Here is a 16,718-nt window from a genome sequence, read left to right as displayed (position 1 = left end):
GGACTGGCGGGAAAGTGTGCTGCCTCCATTCGCTATTCCTGCCCATTGGATAATGGTCCATTTAAATTTAAAATAATTTTACATATAAAGACAAGATTCAATTTTGAATAGTCTGATGTGTGAAAATACTTGCTGAGAGAACAGCTGTGCAGCCTGAGGAAAGGAACATTACACAAGCTTTTTTTACTACTTTCTCAAATCAATAGTCTATAGTCACATCATGCAGCCCATATACGTTTTCATTTCTAAGACATTAAGGTTTGTATCATTCACATATAAAGTTACCAAGCAACTCTAAATCTAGCATATAGGACCCGTTTCAAATTATCCCTTTAACGATCAATGTGGCAACTTCACTAGGCACACCCGCTCTGGAAAGGGAAAAATATCCTTTCTATTTTAGTCAATTATATTCAAAGGTTAAATTATATTCTTCATACTGTAAAATCATATAAGCATATCTGGTCTTCTAAATGAACCAGCCTACAGCCTATGACATGTAGCATAGCCAGGCCAACTCATTCTGTTCTTAGGACTCAACTCAAATAAATAATGGATTTATTGTGATGTACAGTATATTAAATTGATTTATTATACTTTTTAAATATAAATGTTCTGAAGGTGGGCATCAGTAGCTTGTATGCATGGAAATGCTTAACATGCTTATGTTAATTAACAGTCAATTACTGTGACATTGGCATGCTTTTGCATGACAATAACCGGCTGACAAAATGTTATGACCGCCACAGTCCTAGGTTACACAATACAAATCTCCTAACAGCTGCAAGTGAAGTCGTGGGGGATAAGATAACCCGGTCTTTGACATTGGACACTCCCAAGCCACAGCAGTGTTTTTCACTACAGTGAGTGTGGGCCTTTGTCCCTACAAAAACACACACCCAAGGCCCAAAGAGTGTGTAACCCTATGGGTGGAGAGAATAAGTCATTCAAACCCACAAATGACATAACAGGGTTCATCATGTTTTACCACAGGGCTGGATGAGAATACAGCAAGAGTAGAGCGTTTGCATATATGTTAATGCCAGAGGCAAAGGGGATGACTAACATTGAACTGAATCCCAGTCCTCTTCTGACTAGCTCTGTCTGGACTTGTAGATTGTGAAAGTGGAACTTCTTTAACTATAAGAAACAAGGTTCTGTAGCCTAAATCCAACTGTCATTGTTGTAAGAATGTAGAACTTCCTGCACCTTCTTTGGAAAGTATTAGTGCGTGATCTTCTGAACAGAAAAAGTGAAACCTAAAACAAGGTTAGTAGTAAATTAAATTCCCAGACAAAAAAAAAATCTAAGTAAATTGATGTCATCCAAATCATCTTAAACGAGAGTTGTCTTGGGCCTGCTGTATTTGAGGACAAATGCTTTTACAAAGAGGGGGTAGGTACTAGGCCCTTACTTCTACGCCTATTCTCCTCACCCACAGCTGGTGAATAAGGGTAAAGTGCAAAGAAATAACAGATTCAACAACTAACTAGCCTCAGGGAATCACATCCATTGATCCAGCTGTTCTGTCTCACTCCTCCTCAACCATAAAAACTGCAACCCTGGAGATTCATTAGTAGTGATGGGAAACAGGCTTCTCAAACATTTGGGTCCTTCACCAACATTTTCCCGAAAATGTCATTACGTTAAGGTTAAGTAAAGATAAGGGGAAAATGAACTTGTTGTTTTATGCAACAGGGCCCTGGCCCTTTAATTGCGCATCTAGCACGTGATGAATGTGCCAGTCCAGCAATGGTTCTGCACTGCTGCTGCTCATTTCCATGTCAATGTTTGAAAATAACAAATATATACAAATTATATACTTCTGCCAGGTTATCCTACTTTGCTGTTAACATTTAATTGACAAGGGTTTGGGGAAAGTATTTCTGTCAACTCACAAGATGATTACTGGCCACACACGGGAGTGATAGATGAAGAACAGGGAAAGACGAAAATTTGAAAAAAATAATTGGAACTTAATTGGCAGATAGGTTTGAGTATGTAAGCCAATAGTGGCTAACCAGTGGTGTGATAATGTCAAGTTTGATTAGATTGTAGCTTGCGGTGTCTGATACTTGTGAAATTTGTTCGTGGCTGTTTGCGGTGGAACACTTAAATTGCATGTATTTTCAGAATTGTTTGGTGGGCTGCGCTGGTAGCTCGCTATCGACCTATTGGAGAGGAAGGAGACCTCTGTCGATTATTTGTTACGTTGTGCTTAGTCAGGAGATACCAATCTAAAGGTAATCTAGCTTTAAAAAAATAACATTCAAAGTGAAAGTGAATGTAAAAGTTCAGCATGCCATGTGCATAGAACCTTATCAGTTGGTGTCATAACAGTAAGTTAGCAACGTTATTGGCCTAACGTTAGCTGTTTAGCTGGCTATCACAATACACTTGTCATTCCCATTGTCAGCTACAGCTAAAGGCCTAGTTCGCATTTCATCACAATAACTTCATGGGCGACACATTAGTTAGAGTAGATGAAGTTTGAAACCAGATAGTTAGCTAGCTGGCTGCAGTACTCGCCTCTTTGGGTATCTCGCAGGCTCCGGTGCTGGGATAAGGCCCCCGCTCAGTGCTTAGTTGGGTGGCAGTCTGGCACTCCTCCTGCCGGCCTCTCAACCTAGAGCTAACAGTAGAACAGCTCTCGTCCTCGGCGAGAAGGTCAGAGTCGTTGGTCTCTTCCCCGGTGCTGTCTGACGACAGCCCCGCGTTACCATTACTGCTACCCGTGCTGTTCGGTGGCTCTCCGAATTCCGATCTGTCAGGTACTTGGTGCACGAGCCACGCGCTCAACTGCGTAGGGAACCGGGCGGGCGACCCAAGCGCCCTCACCTCGTCCAGAAGCCGACGGCTGGCGAAGAAATAGTCCAACTCCGGACATTTGGGGTGCACGCTATACCCGTCCCAATTGTCCCTCAAACTGTGAAACGGTGTCTGGATAAAGGCTGAGCTGGGACCATCGTTAATCTCTAGCGGTGAGTAGTAGCCGTTCCAATAGCTGTCGACATCCACGCGAACTCCGATCAAACTGAGTAAGATCGTAAACTGGATTAGTCCCTCAGTGAAGTATTTCTTCACGTTTTGCATCTTTTTATTTTTTTGTGGAGAACGTCAATAAAGAGAAACGCTGGTCCCAGAGTTCCCTTTAGCCCACTAAACAAAGACAATGCAAAACAAAAGAGCACGAGTTCCTTTCCCCTGTCAGACAAAGAGGTCCGCCCGTCCCCGGCGAAAACGTTAGCTAGCTACTGCACTACCGGCTTCTGATAACTTCCTGACAGAAACATGCTCTTAAACGAACAACTGTACCACGATCACATATAATTAACAATTTAATCATAGATGAAACTATAATTCACTGGAATATCCCTTGTTTATTTGTCTGCCTTGTTTTAATCTAATTATAATATAAAATACATATTCCGAATCGGTTCCCTCGTGGGTTTAATGTGTATGGCTCTCAGTCCCGACCGGCCGCGTGGAGGAGTCTTGGGGAAGGATTTGCATAATTTACACAAACTAGGCCCATAACTCATCGCAACAGGCTTCGATTGGCTGAAAATATATTCTGTCATATAGTGAGCCAATTGTAGCATCCCACCGCTCTTAGTTAAATAAAAAATAACGCCCCCTTCGCTGGATTTCTGGCCCAAACAAGACACGCAGCCTTATGAACATACATTTATACTTAGCAATGTGATTGAACGTCTTTTTTATTTAATCTTGCAATATCTGAAACGGTTTACAATGTGTATCACAAGAACATTACCGTTATTTTGGAATGCTACTTTGCCCTTTAGTGTCAGGGGCGGGACCTCGACAGTACTTCCGGTGACATTTTCTTTATGACGTTTGGCCCACTGACCTGCTTTCAACACTACACAATATGTTCACAACCATGTACCAACAGGTCATCTTGTTCTTGGGAACTCAGCAATTAATTCAAACATGTTTCTATAAAGTCTTTAGTTATGAATTATAGTTACTAATCCTCTTCTTACCTATATGAAACATAAGGCTTCCACGAGAGAGTGCTGCTGTTGCCAATCTATTGCCTGTCTGGAGATTGTGTTCCATGACAGAACACAGTCCTTCATCTCCTTCTCCCACCCTCAATAATGACATATATTGGTACATTTGATTTGTATTTTCTCTCATACAATAAAAACTATTGATGCCTAGAAAAATAAAAATGTAAAGACACAAATGGTTAGACTTCTATAAAATGTTGAACAAGTGCATGACACTTTCTTCAGTAGAGGTAGAGCTAGTGGCCCTAACTAAGTAGAATGATAAAATGTTTGATTTGAAAGTACAACACTGCCATCCTCTCTTGCTTGGCCAGCCAGACCCTGACAACAGATGATCAAATGGCGATGCATGTTCTGTGATCTTTTGGGAAACCATAACGCCCCCTAGAGGCATAGTTGAAACAAAGCGCGTACAGCGCGTAATACAAATGCCACTTCAGCAAAACGATGACCATATTCTGTGAATGTTGTAAGGGATTAATGTAGTATTTATCCGGCTATGTTTGTGTCACAGAACATATAACTGACTTCCTTTCCATTCCTCCATGACCACAGATGGAGAGAACAGTGTCAGGCAACACTTACTCCCACTAGGAGTAACGATAGTTGAACCCTCCAAATACTTTTAAATTCATGGGTGTGAAGGAGCACAATAAGGAAGGGAATCTTTACTACAGCATTGGACCAGAGAGCACCATTCAAATCATGATGAATCAGTGAGTTGTAATGTGCACTTTTATCTTATTCACATGCAATGTAGACCTACTCTATAACCTACTCTGTAACCATATAGGACTTGGGACAAAAAGTGGTTTGTGTGATTAGACAAAGGCTTGTTATAAGTTATCAATGAAACAAAGGCCAACTATCCGCTGTGGTGGGGTGTGAGGTATGTGGTGGTGGTGGTGATGGATGGTGGTACTGGTGATCATGATAATGATTCAGAAAAAAAGCAGTAGGCTACTTTTGGTCAAATATGGCTCCTATACACCCCCTGCTGGTGGTGAATGGAACATTCTATGGAAATCAGACATTGGAAGTGCCTTGCATTGGGGTTTGCACCAGCCATTACCTACTGTAGGTATACAGGTGAACAACATGCTTATTTGCAGCACATTATTATACAGCATTATTTCCTCACAAAAAATACCCCCCTCAATGCAGCAAGTATTTCTACAGGCCTACTCTGTTTATCACCTTTTTTGATTCCATTGATTTCATTTTGTGCCAATCATAAATGTAGCTGTTTACTAATTGCTCCAATGGTCTATTTCACCCTTTGTCATTAGGATGAGCTTCTTCAGTTTGGTCTTCCTTAGAATACATTTTCCTTTTCTAATGTAGTTTACAATAGTTCAATTTGAATTGCTCATCACTTTTACATTTATCTAGTAAGCACAATATAATTCACTTCCTGTCTCATAGGCATAGCAGGTGTAAATATGGTAGCTTTTATAATGTTACCTCATTAGCAGAGCAGGTATTTATATGGTAGCATAGGGCAATCTGTCATCAGCATCTGTCTGGAACTATCATGGTCCACACACATCAACACAAGTCATGAAGATGGCATGATGCCTCTTCCCCCTTAGAAGGCTGTAAAGATTTGTCATGGACCCTCAGATCCTCCAAAAGTTCTACAGCTGCACTATTGAGAGCAACTTGACTGGTTGCGTCACTGCTTAGTATAGCATCTGTTTGGCATCTGACCGCAAGGCACTACAGAGGGTACTGCGTATGGCCCAGTACATTACTGGAGCTGAGCTCCCTGCCATCCAGGACCTTTATACTAGGCGGTGACAGAGGAAGGCCCTAAAAATGGTCATAGACTCCAGCCACCTAAGTCATAGACTGTTCTTACTCTCTGCTACCACACGACAAGTTGTACCGATGCACCAAGTCTGGAACCAACAGGACCCTGAACAGCTATAAGACTGCTAAATAGTTAGTTAAATAGTTGACCAATAACTACCCAGAATACCCTTTTTGCACTAATCTCTTTTGACTCATCACATTTGCTGCTGTTACTGTTTATTATCTATCCGGTTGCCTTGTCACTTTATCCCTACCTATATGTACATATCTACCTCATATATCTTGTACCCCTGCTCATCAACTTGGTACTGGTACCCCATGTACAGTGCCTTCAGAATTTATACCCCTTGACTTATTCTGACATTTGTTGTGTTACAGCGTGAATTCAAAATGGATTAAAACATGTTTTTCTCACCCATCTACACACACCATAATGACACAGTGAAAACATGTTTTTCGATTTTTTTTCCTAATTTAAAAAAAATTAAATACAGAAATATCTGATTTACGTAAGTATTCACACCCCTCACTCAACACTTTGTAGAAGCACCTTTGGCGTCGATTACAGCTGTGAGTCTTTCTGGGTAAGTCTATAAGAGCTTTATACACCTGAAATGTGCAACATTTTCCCATTATTCTTTTCAAAATTCTTCAAGCTCTCTCAAACTAACTGGTAGCAGATCATTGCTATACAACCACTTTCAGATCTTGCCATAGATTTTCATATAGATTTAAGTCAAAACTGTAACTCGGCCACTCAGGAACATGCACTACCTTCTTGGTAAGCAACTCCAGTTTAGATTTGGCATTGTATTTTAGGTTATTGTCCTGCTGAAAGGTGAATTCATCTACTAGTGTCTGGTGGAAAGCATTCTAAACCAGGGTTTCTAAGAAACTGCCTGTGCTTAGCTCCATTGCGTTTATTTTTTATCCTGAAAAACACCCCAGTCGTTAATGATTACAGGCATACCCATAACATGATGCAGCCACCACTATGCTAAATATGGAAAGTGCTACTCAGTAATGTGTTGTGTTGAATTTGCCCCAAACATAACACTTTGTATTCAGAGCAAAAAGTGAATTTCTTTACCAACTGTTTTGCAGTTTTACTTTAGTGCCTTGTTGCAGACAGAATGTATGTTTTGGAATATTTTTTATATTTGATCCATCCTCAATTTTTATCATGGTTATTAAACTCTGTAACTGTTTTAAAGTCACCATTGGCCTCATGGTGAAATCCCTGAGCAGTTTCCTTCCTCACCAGCAACGACGTTAGAAAAGACGCCTGTATCTTTGTAATGCATGGGTGTATTGATACACCATCCAAAGTGTAATGAATAACTTCTCCATGCTCAAAGGGATATTCAATGTCTGATATTCCATTTTAAATGCAGGCTTCACTGTTAGTCTACACCTGTCCCCGAGGAGCATTCCTTGGAGATGAGGCCTACCCCAAACTATTCAATAAAATTCTATGTTCTATTCTGTCTCTGTTGTCATTCAGTTAAGACTGTACTTGATTGAACTCATTTAGCTTATTTTATGGGGTTTATAAAAAAAATATTATTCAAGCTTTTCGTAATCAATTTGCAATCATATATAGTGAAATTTGATTGGCTATTGATTTGGAGCCACGTTGTAGAAGACTTCTCAACATTTATCTGAAATTATGCATTTCTGTCTCTGGAATAATCACTTATCATTTCAAGTAATTGATCAATATAAAGATATAAATAACATTATTCATTTGGCAATAATTATCTGTATATGTTTATTGCATAAAACCATAGGATCATAAAGATTCCAAGACATTCCTTCAAATCACTAACGTTATGTAGAAAAATGACATGCCTTTTTCATGACGGCAGTATTTGAGGCAGAGATGACCAAATAGGGCAGGAGAGCGCGTCCCAGTATGCTTCTTCGATTTTTCATTGGGTCAATTTAGCTCTGACCTCGACCAGGGGTTGGAGAATATTATTAAAACCACTCCCACGTCTCCCTCTGATTGGCTTAACTGTGTACTAGGAACGCCCAGCTGTTGAATACTACGTTACCTACTTAACCGCTTCGACGCTGGCGTCATCATGTCCAGCAATTCATAAAGCACATGAATTCGCATATTTCCGTTCGTTAGCTCAATATTAAATACATTTAGTTGCATGTGCAATTACAATTTCCTTTCTTGAAAAGGTCTACAATTTATTTCTGATGTTTTTGTAGCCTAGGCATATACTACACAGGACTATTTTTTATAGCAGAATTATATACCAAAAATGTTCAGGCAAAAATGCATGCGTAAAAAAACGCAATATTATTACACATTCATTTCTACACAATACAGACTACACGTTTGTAAAATGGTATTTTTTAGGCCATGTCTGGTACTAAAAATATTTTCAAAGTGTAAAAGGGATTATAAGACAATGGTGGCCTACACTTTTAATAAAGCATGCAGCGCAAACTATAGGCCTAAATTGACCTTAATTTTATAAGAATTACCTGGAATTAAATTACTTTTAGTCCTAAGACTATTAATCAAATCGAAGCAAATAATTGTGTAACTTTTTTATGAACACTTTAATTTGATGAATCTGTTAGAATTGACTTCAGGGCCACTGGATAACCAACACAAATAAAACAAGAATGCATTCAGCATTTTAAGTTTGATAGTGAAGAAAACGAATTCTTTAGACTCAAACTACTTCAATGAGTTGCCCTGGTATAATAACTCAACTACAACAGTTTGGCAAAGCAGGGTGGCATTTAAGATCTGTCAATAGAGAACATGCCAGCTTTTCAGATCCACTGGTTAGTGACGGTGCGACAAATCCCAAATGCATGAAGGCACGATCAAGTTTGAAGTCCTCAAGTTGTGGTGTTTAGCTTTGATATCCATAAATAATGATCAAGCTCGTTGATCTAACGCCAGCATCCACGGCTTGATTAATCCACAAGTATTTTCATAACGAGGTGGAACACAGTTAAATCAACTTTGAGACGTTCTGGACAGATTTATTGTGGAAAGCTCTTAAATCACAGCGTGAGCTGCTCGTAGAGAGAAGGGGATTGGACGGCAAGCAAGTGACGTCTTGAAGAGTGACATGAAGCCAGAGAGATTGCGCAGAAGTTGCCGCAAGGAATCCTGGGATCTCAAGGGTAACACATTGTAGAGAGGAAGAATTCGCTGCTTCTTTGCACTTCTCTTCGGCTATTCAATGAACTTCCCGAATGTTTTGATACCAAATGTTGGACAGTGAGCTGTAAAAATACACTATTTTTTGTAAAATTCTGGAATTAAAGACTGAGGCTGTCTTGATTTGCTCATACATCAGTTCTAATAGGGTAATAGCTAGGTCTATAATACTTCTTGGCTTATTTCAGTTGGAGGGAATAATGAATGCTCAAATACCCATGACAGTGAGAGAAACATAAATAATGAATAGGCTATAAACTATTATGAAAGGATAGAAAAGTGAAAGAAAAAGTGAAACAGCAAAACTTAGACATTTTACCACTTTATAATAGCCTACTAATTATTTAAACTCATTGCCCAAATAAAGTAACCTATTATACTAAACAAGTCATGTAGCCTATGCTGATTGTGATGACAATGTGATGATTTTATGATAACATAAACTAAAAAAGTTGTATTAAATTACATATACGTTGCATTAATTCCAATAAATATGAATAAGTATCGTGATTTATTTAATCTGTTTCCAAAATCTATTTCAGATTGTATTTGATCCCAATATGTAAAAACAATGGATTTTAGGCTATAGGTTCTCTCTCATGGACATGATTTTACTTATTGTGATAATTTTAGTTTAAATAGACCAGTGGCAAATATTCGTGTCATCATTTGGCGTAATTGTATTTATTTCTAACTAATCAATTAACTAAGTTTAGAGCAATATAAAATGTTAATAAGTAGCAACCCTTGTCTATTAAATATGAATTAAAGTGTATGCATGCAGCTTCAAATATGTTAATGAACAACAATTAAACAAAAATTAATAACTAATCTATTCTTGATGTTATTTGTATCCCATACAACATAAGTTCTCCCATTGCTCTGCAGTGCTCAGAGCTCCGTCGCCCAACGCTTCAAACATTCAACTGGCGTCTCTCTCCCTCAAGAACCACAGCTGCTGCTTGATTGACAGCAAGCGCAATCCAATAAAATGACTGTGATTTAAATACAGTTTTTCTATTGGATAAATATTTAAATCGTCAGAGGTGAACTAAGCCAACCACAGAGTGTATATTACCATAGTTTCAAGGCTACATTTCTGACAAGCTCTGTGGCGCCTCGCCGTGGACAGATATAGTCACTTTTTAAGGGGTGTTCTTTTTTGCAGAATGAGTAATAAAGAGAAATTAAAATGGTCAGCAGTTTTCTTTCTTTTTTTCCATTCCCTTTCAATACTGGTCTTTGTTTTATGTTGATGGAAGAAGCAGCCCTCTTTAACTTAATATTTCCCAACGGTCTCTAGGAAATTGAATGAACATGTTTTTGGTTTCTTTCGAGAGGATAAAATGGAGAGAATACAGTGCTTTTGCTATAATGCCAGAGTACTTTTGATGCAGTCATTGACGCAAATGGACGTTTAATTTTCATTAGCCTGTCTCTCATGGTTTTTGATAAACGCTTGCTACATATTGACAAATTCAAATATCTAACGCGGTATTATGCTTGTAGGCAGCTACTGTGTGGAGCCCATCACTTTCCCCAACGGGTGCATTCTTTATCATACCACAAGAGGCCGCTACTAACCCATATAATAGACCCAAAAACTAAGCATGACCACACATTTGCCAACCACATTCAACTATTTGAATGAATTCAACTAATAAACTATGCATCGATGTACTTGTACTGTATCTATGGAGTTAAAATTGAGGGAATGAGAAATACTCCACAATTAATAAGGCCTATATGGGCCTGTAGGTGACAGCAACGAATGAAAAAGCTAAACTGGTCGAAATCATCATTAAGCCCCCCTCCTCCCCCCTTCCTCCCCACCGTGGGCCTCTAGAAGTTGTGGAGGCCAGCACTCAGGCCAGGCGTTAACAGAAGGTTTCTCAGCCTGGGCAGCAGCTGCGGATTAGATGTGGGACCGTGAGATGGCTGCCTTGATTAAGCTTGCTTGGCTCACAGAAATTGGCAGTTTTCTCCCTGGAAAAGAAAAACCTCTTATGCAAACAGCAGAAAATGGCCTATAGCCGCGCAGGAAAACAGCCCTGTGACGTGACCTGTGGAGCTGCGGAATTATATCAGCTATATACTTTACCAGTCAAAAGGACACACCTTACTCATTCCAGGGTTTTTCTTTATTTATTACTATTTTCTACATTAATAGTGAATAATAGTAAAGACATGAAAATGATGAAATAACACACATGGAATCATGTAGTAACCAAAAAAGTGTTAAACAAATAAAATCAATTTTAGGTTCTTCAAAGTAACTTTTGCCTTTGCCTTGATGACAGCTTTGCACACACTTGGCATTCTCTCAACCAGCTTCACTTGGAATGCTTTTCCAACAGTCTTGAAGGAGTTCCTACATATGCTGAGCACTTGTTGGCTGCTTTTCCTTCACTCTGCGGTCCAACTCACCCCAAACCATCTCAATTGGGTTGAGGTCGGGTGATTGTGGAGGCCAGGTCATCTGATGCAGCACTCCATCATTGGTCATTGTCCTGTTGAAAATGAAATGATAGTCCCACTAACTGCAAACCAGGTGGGATGGTGTATTGCTACAGAATGCTGTGGTAGAAATGCTGGTTAAGTTTGCCTTGAATTCTAAATAAATCACTGACAGTGTCACCAGCAAAGCATCTCCACACCAACACACCTCCATGCTTCACGGTGGGAACCACACATCATCCGTTCACACACACACACACACACACACACACACACACACACACACACACACACACACACACACACACACACACACACACACACACACACACACACACACACACACACACACACACACACACACACACACTGTTCATGAGGTGGAATCTGACTTCAGTGCTGTCTAGATTTAGGTGAAGGGTCAGTGAAGCAGATGCCAGCTGTATCACTATCAAATGCTTCTAGAATACAGAACATCAGACACCTCAGAGTGTTCTAGAATACAGAACATCAGACACCTCAGAGTGTTCTAGAACACAGAACATCAGACACCTCAGAGTGTTCTAGAACACAGAACATCAGACACCTCAGAGTGTTCTAGAACACAGAACATCAGACAACTCAGAGTGTTCTAGAATACAGAACATCAGACACCTCAGAGTGATCTAGAATACAGAACATCTGACACCTCAGAGTGATTTAGAATACAGAAATTCAGACACCTCAGAGTGATTTAGAATACAGAACATCAGACACCTCAGAGTGATTTAGAATACAGAACATCAGACACCTCAGAGTGATCTAGAATACAGAATATCAGACACCTCAGAGTGATCTAGAACACAGAACATCAGACACCTCAGAGTGATCTAGAACACAGAATATCAGACACCTCAGAGTGATCTAGAACACAGAACATCAGACACCTCAGAATTTTCTGGAAGCACAAGGAGCCTTTCTTCCCCTTGACCTGAATAGTACATGTTTAATGCATGTCTGTTTAAAATGTGTGTTTATTGATGTAACAGTGCCTATATGGAATGACTGTCTATGTCTGTGATGTGTTTAGCTACTGTGTTTGTTCCACTAATGGACCCTCCTAAGCCCCGCCCCTCTTATCATATCCATGTACTCTCATGGGATCTGATTAAAAGGATTTCCAGCCAGAGAGAGAAGAGGGGAGGGGATATGGGACAGTGATCCTCATTACCCCCGGCTGCATCCCAAATGGCATCCTATTCCCTATATAGTGCACTACTTTTGACAGGATCCCTGTGGGCCCAGTTCAAAATTGGTGCAGTACATAGGGAATAGGGTGCCATTTGATACACACACCCTATGTAAAGGATGAGGGTAACAGGGATGGGATGGGTGCTCTCCTTCTTCTTCCTAATCAATACAGATAGCCCCCCCCCCCAGGTCTGCTCTCTCACACTAGACTAATGTGTCTGGCATTGACAGAGCCAAGTTATAAGACAAGGCTACAGTATTACACGGTGAATCCATATCAGCGCAGACAGAATGGGTCGATTTTCCAGAATCAGATGGAGAATGTCTGGTCTACAGCAGTGCACTTTAAAGATAGTAGGGTACGTTGTAAACATTGATAGGGCGCTTTCGATTGCATTCTAGCGTCAGTCAGTATTATTCCATTGTTGACCTGTAGGAAGGTGTTACCACCATTTCCAAGGGAACCAAAAGCTCCAAGACCAAGAGCCGGAAACTTCTGAGGGATGCCCGGGGTGTCTGTGGAGGATGACCTCTGACCCCTGTCACCTCCTGACCTCACGACCTGGGGTCAGAGAGGGAGTGGCATCGGGGAAGGGAGGGGGTGGGCTGTGGAGGAGACAGGGTAATTGATGGAGTGATGTAGGGAGGCCTGGGGGTATGGGAGAGAAGGGGAGGGCTGGAGATATGGGTGAGAAAGGGAGGGCTGGGGCACGAACACCAGTGATGGGAGTGGTGTGTGTGTGTGTGTGTGTGTGTGTGTGTGTGTATGTGTGTGTGTGTGTGTGTGTGTGGCTCAATTGAAAGAAGGTCCAGTTCCATGGCCAGTCTCTGATCGGTGTGTACATATGACATACACATGTGTCTCCCAGGATAAAATATATATTCGGTGCGAATCAATGAATATTAGAATTGTTCTTGAGTAACTTGTTAGAATCAGATAAGCCATTCAGTATAGCTCTTTCAAAAACGCAGAGTTGCATTTTTTTCTGTTTGAGGTCAAAGGGCAGGCTGAATTGCTGGAGTCATAGAGAGGGGAGGGTGGAGGATTGGGGAGAGAAAACGAGAAAGGGGGAGGGACACGGGGAGAGTCTGTAATGGCTGACAGATGTTTACAGGGGCCTGATGGCACTTCTATGATTGGGGGAAGAGGTGAGATAGGTTGTGTGTGTGTGTGTTTGTGTATGTTTTGTGTATGTGTGTTTGTGTGTGGGTGGATGTTTATGTGTGTATTTGTGTGTGGGTGTGTGTGTGTGCTGGTGTGTGGGTGGGTGTGAGGGTTAATCATAACCCCCCAAAATGACCCCCTTCCCCCACCCGTCAGCCATGGGGACAGACCGTGAAAGTCCCTCTTTTCTGCAGCCCAAACACCCAAATCACCCAAACACTATCCTCCCCTGTCAGTCTCTCTGGCCCAACTTTGTCCAGAGGGCCCAGGTCTAGCTAGCTCGGGGCCCAGGGCCCGGTGGTACTGTGTGGGCCTCGTATCCCCCAGGCTCTGGTCAGAACCACCACTCTGACTGGGCTCTTTCACACAGACAGGATTCCAGGATTCCGCTGAGCTCCGTATTCTAACCTGGCCCAGTGTGGATTGTGCCAAAGCTGTTATTTTAGAGAGTTCTACCTGGAGAGAGTTGTGTGTGTGTGTGTGTGTGTGTTTGACCATCATCAGTGCCTCTCAGTCTTGTCTGTCCACATCACAGTAATCCACAAGGTTCTGATAACCACATACAGGCTCTGTCTGTCACACCAGGGAACATGTACACGCTCTGCCCAAATAAGAATAGCCGATTCACTGTTCAGAGAAGTGGATGATTCTATCCATAATGCAAAGCTTCCCTATGTGATTATTTTAAAAGAACCAACCAACAGGAAAAGTGAATAAATACATATATTTTAACCAGGTTGTCAGAGTTTTAACAGCAACATTCTTTCGGAACTATGTCACAGTTAGAATACTTGGCTTGTGAATGAAGAACTTTCTCATCTGATTCCCCTCTACATCAACCATGCTATAGGAATAGGCTTATGGGTCTCAGTTGGTCCATCTGTCAACCCTGAAAAAGGCACAGAGGCACTGTGTGCCTGAATGTTGGTGCTTTATTACCCATTAACATTGGGAACATATAAAGGGTGTTAAACTTTCTTTTTTTCCATCTGTCAAACTGAAAAGAATACATTCCTCCTCACCTCAATGTTTTCCCTTTGTAGTCTGTTTGAAATTCCCAATCATCACTGCTTCTTTTTCCTATTTACCCAAATCAGGCAGGGGATTGACATAATGACGTGCTGGAATTTTATCCTCCATTTCCAAATAAAACATTGAAGTATTGCCGTTTTACATAAACCCTTAATGCATGTTGAATAAATGTGTTATGAATGTTGTTATAAATGATACTATAACATTCATGAAGGTGCGATAAGTGGTTTCATAAAAGTGTTATGAATGTTGTTATAAATGATACTACAACATTCATGAAGGTGCGATAAGTGGTTTCATAAATGTGTTATGAATGTATTACATATATTCCCTTCAAGTAAATTGCTACCTTTTAAGAAATCATCACAATGTCAACATGAGACTTCTGGGTATCTCCATGTGGTCGAGGGGGAACGGGATTTTAGCAAACAGGCATATTAATGCTGATGACCCTTGATTTGCCACGCTCGGCTGAAAGAAAACAGACTTGGTTGAGAGAAAGAGTCTGGCGCATAGATCTGTTCCCCCCCTCCAGGACTAACAGGAAGTCAAACCACGGAGCGAGAAGGGATTCAGTTTACACACCTTTTAATCCCTGAACTCCTGTGTGAATCATAAACACAAACAAACAGAAACTCATTTAGAAACGCGGATGGCATCCTAATCCCTTTATAGTGCTGAACTTTTCACCAGGGCCCCAAAGGGATCTGCTCCAAGGTAGTGCACTATATAGGGAATAGGGTGCCAGCCCTGGTTAAAAGTAGTGCTATATATAGGGAATAGGGTTCCAGCCCTGGTTAAAAGAAGTGCACTATATAGGGAATAGGGTGCCAGCCCTGGTTAAAAGTAGTGCTATATATAGGGAATAGGGTGCCAGCCCTGGTTAAAAGTAGTGCTATATATAGGGAATAAGGTGCCAGCCCTGGTTAAAAGTAGTGCTATATATAGGGAATAAGGTGCCAGCCCTGGTTAAAAGTAGTGCTATATATAGGGAATAGGGTGCCATTTGGGACACATTCAGGGTTCCCTCACCAGCGTTCTCCATTTAGGGAAATATTAATGTGAGAAACACAAGTTACTCAAATCCATAATACTAATGTGTTTAGATCACTCATTTATAATAATAGTTATTCATTTTTCCCTTTATTTGAATGATCATTTTTTGAGGTCATATACCCTTTGTTGAAAGTGTGTGTTATAAAATGGTAATGATGCCTTTTCAATGCAGTAGAAGTGATTTAACCCATTCTCATACTGTATATAATATATGTTTATACTCAAAATATCCATCTGATACTGTAATGCCACTACCAGGGGTTGGAACCACAATTATTTTCCAATTGTTTCGTGCTAAACAGAACCATATATCTTTTTGTTCCGCTGTTTCAACCAGCAAAATAACGTTCTGAAATGGTTCAAACACAAAACGTTACGGTTTATATTGTTCCTTTCTGTTCCTTTTTAAACCTCTGAAAATAGCAATTTTGTACCGGAACAGTATAGGTCACTTTTGTTCCCAGTTCTGATTCTGTTCATCGAAAAATGTAGTTATTTTTCAGTTTTCGGATCTGTTCCCTGAACCGGTTCAAACCTCTGGTTACTGCACGCAGGCCCTCCTCCACCCCTCTCTCTCTGTCCAGAAGGCCCAGGTCTAGCCCAGGTCTAACGTTGTCCAGAGGGCCCAGGTCTAGCTAGCTCGGGGCCCAGGGCCCGGTAATACTGTGTGGGCCTCGTGTCCCCCAGGCTCTCGTCAGAACCACCACTCTGACTGGGCTCTTTCACACAG

The 16,718-nt window shown here is 40.8% G+C and overlaps 1 protein-coding gene across 1 annotated transcript in view; it reads right to left on the bottom strand.

The window, feature by feature from the left end:
- LOC118378476 (endoplasmic reticulum membrane sensor NFE2L1-like) overlaps nucleotides 1-3,507 on the bottom strand; it is a 28,178-nt gene extending 24,671 nt beyond the window's left edge. The window contains exon 1 of the mRNA XM_035765464.2: nucleotides 2,530-3,507. Within this exon, the coding sequence (XP_035621357.1) occupies nucleotides 2,530-3,093 (564 nt within the window). The 5' untranslated portion in view covers nucleotides 3,094-3,507. The remainder of the gene's footprint in view (nucleotides 1-2,529) is intronic.
- Between the last annotated feature and the right edge of the window lie 13,211 nt (nucleotides 3,508-16,718).

The sequence above is a fragment of the Oncorhynchus keta genome, chromosome 19, assembly GCF_023373465.1.
Source record: "Oncorhynchus keta strain PuntledgeMale-10-30-2019 chromosome 19, Oket_V2, whole genome shotgun sequence".
Classification (NCBI taxonomy): Eukaryota; Metazoa; Chordata; class Actinopteri; order Salmoniformes; family Salmonidae; genus Oncorhynchus; species Oncorhynchus keta.
Note: the sequence above shows the minus strand (reverse complement) of the source record. Positions and strands in the feature narration are given on the sequence as shown.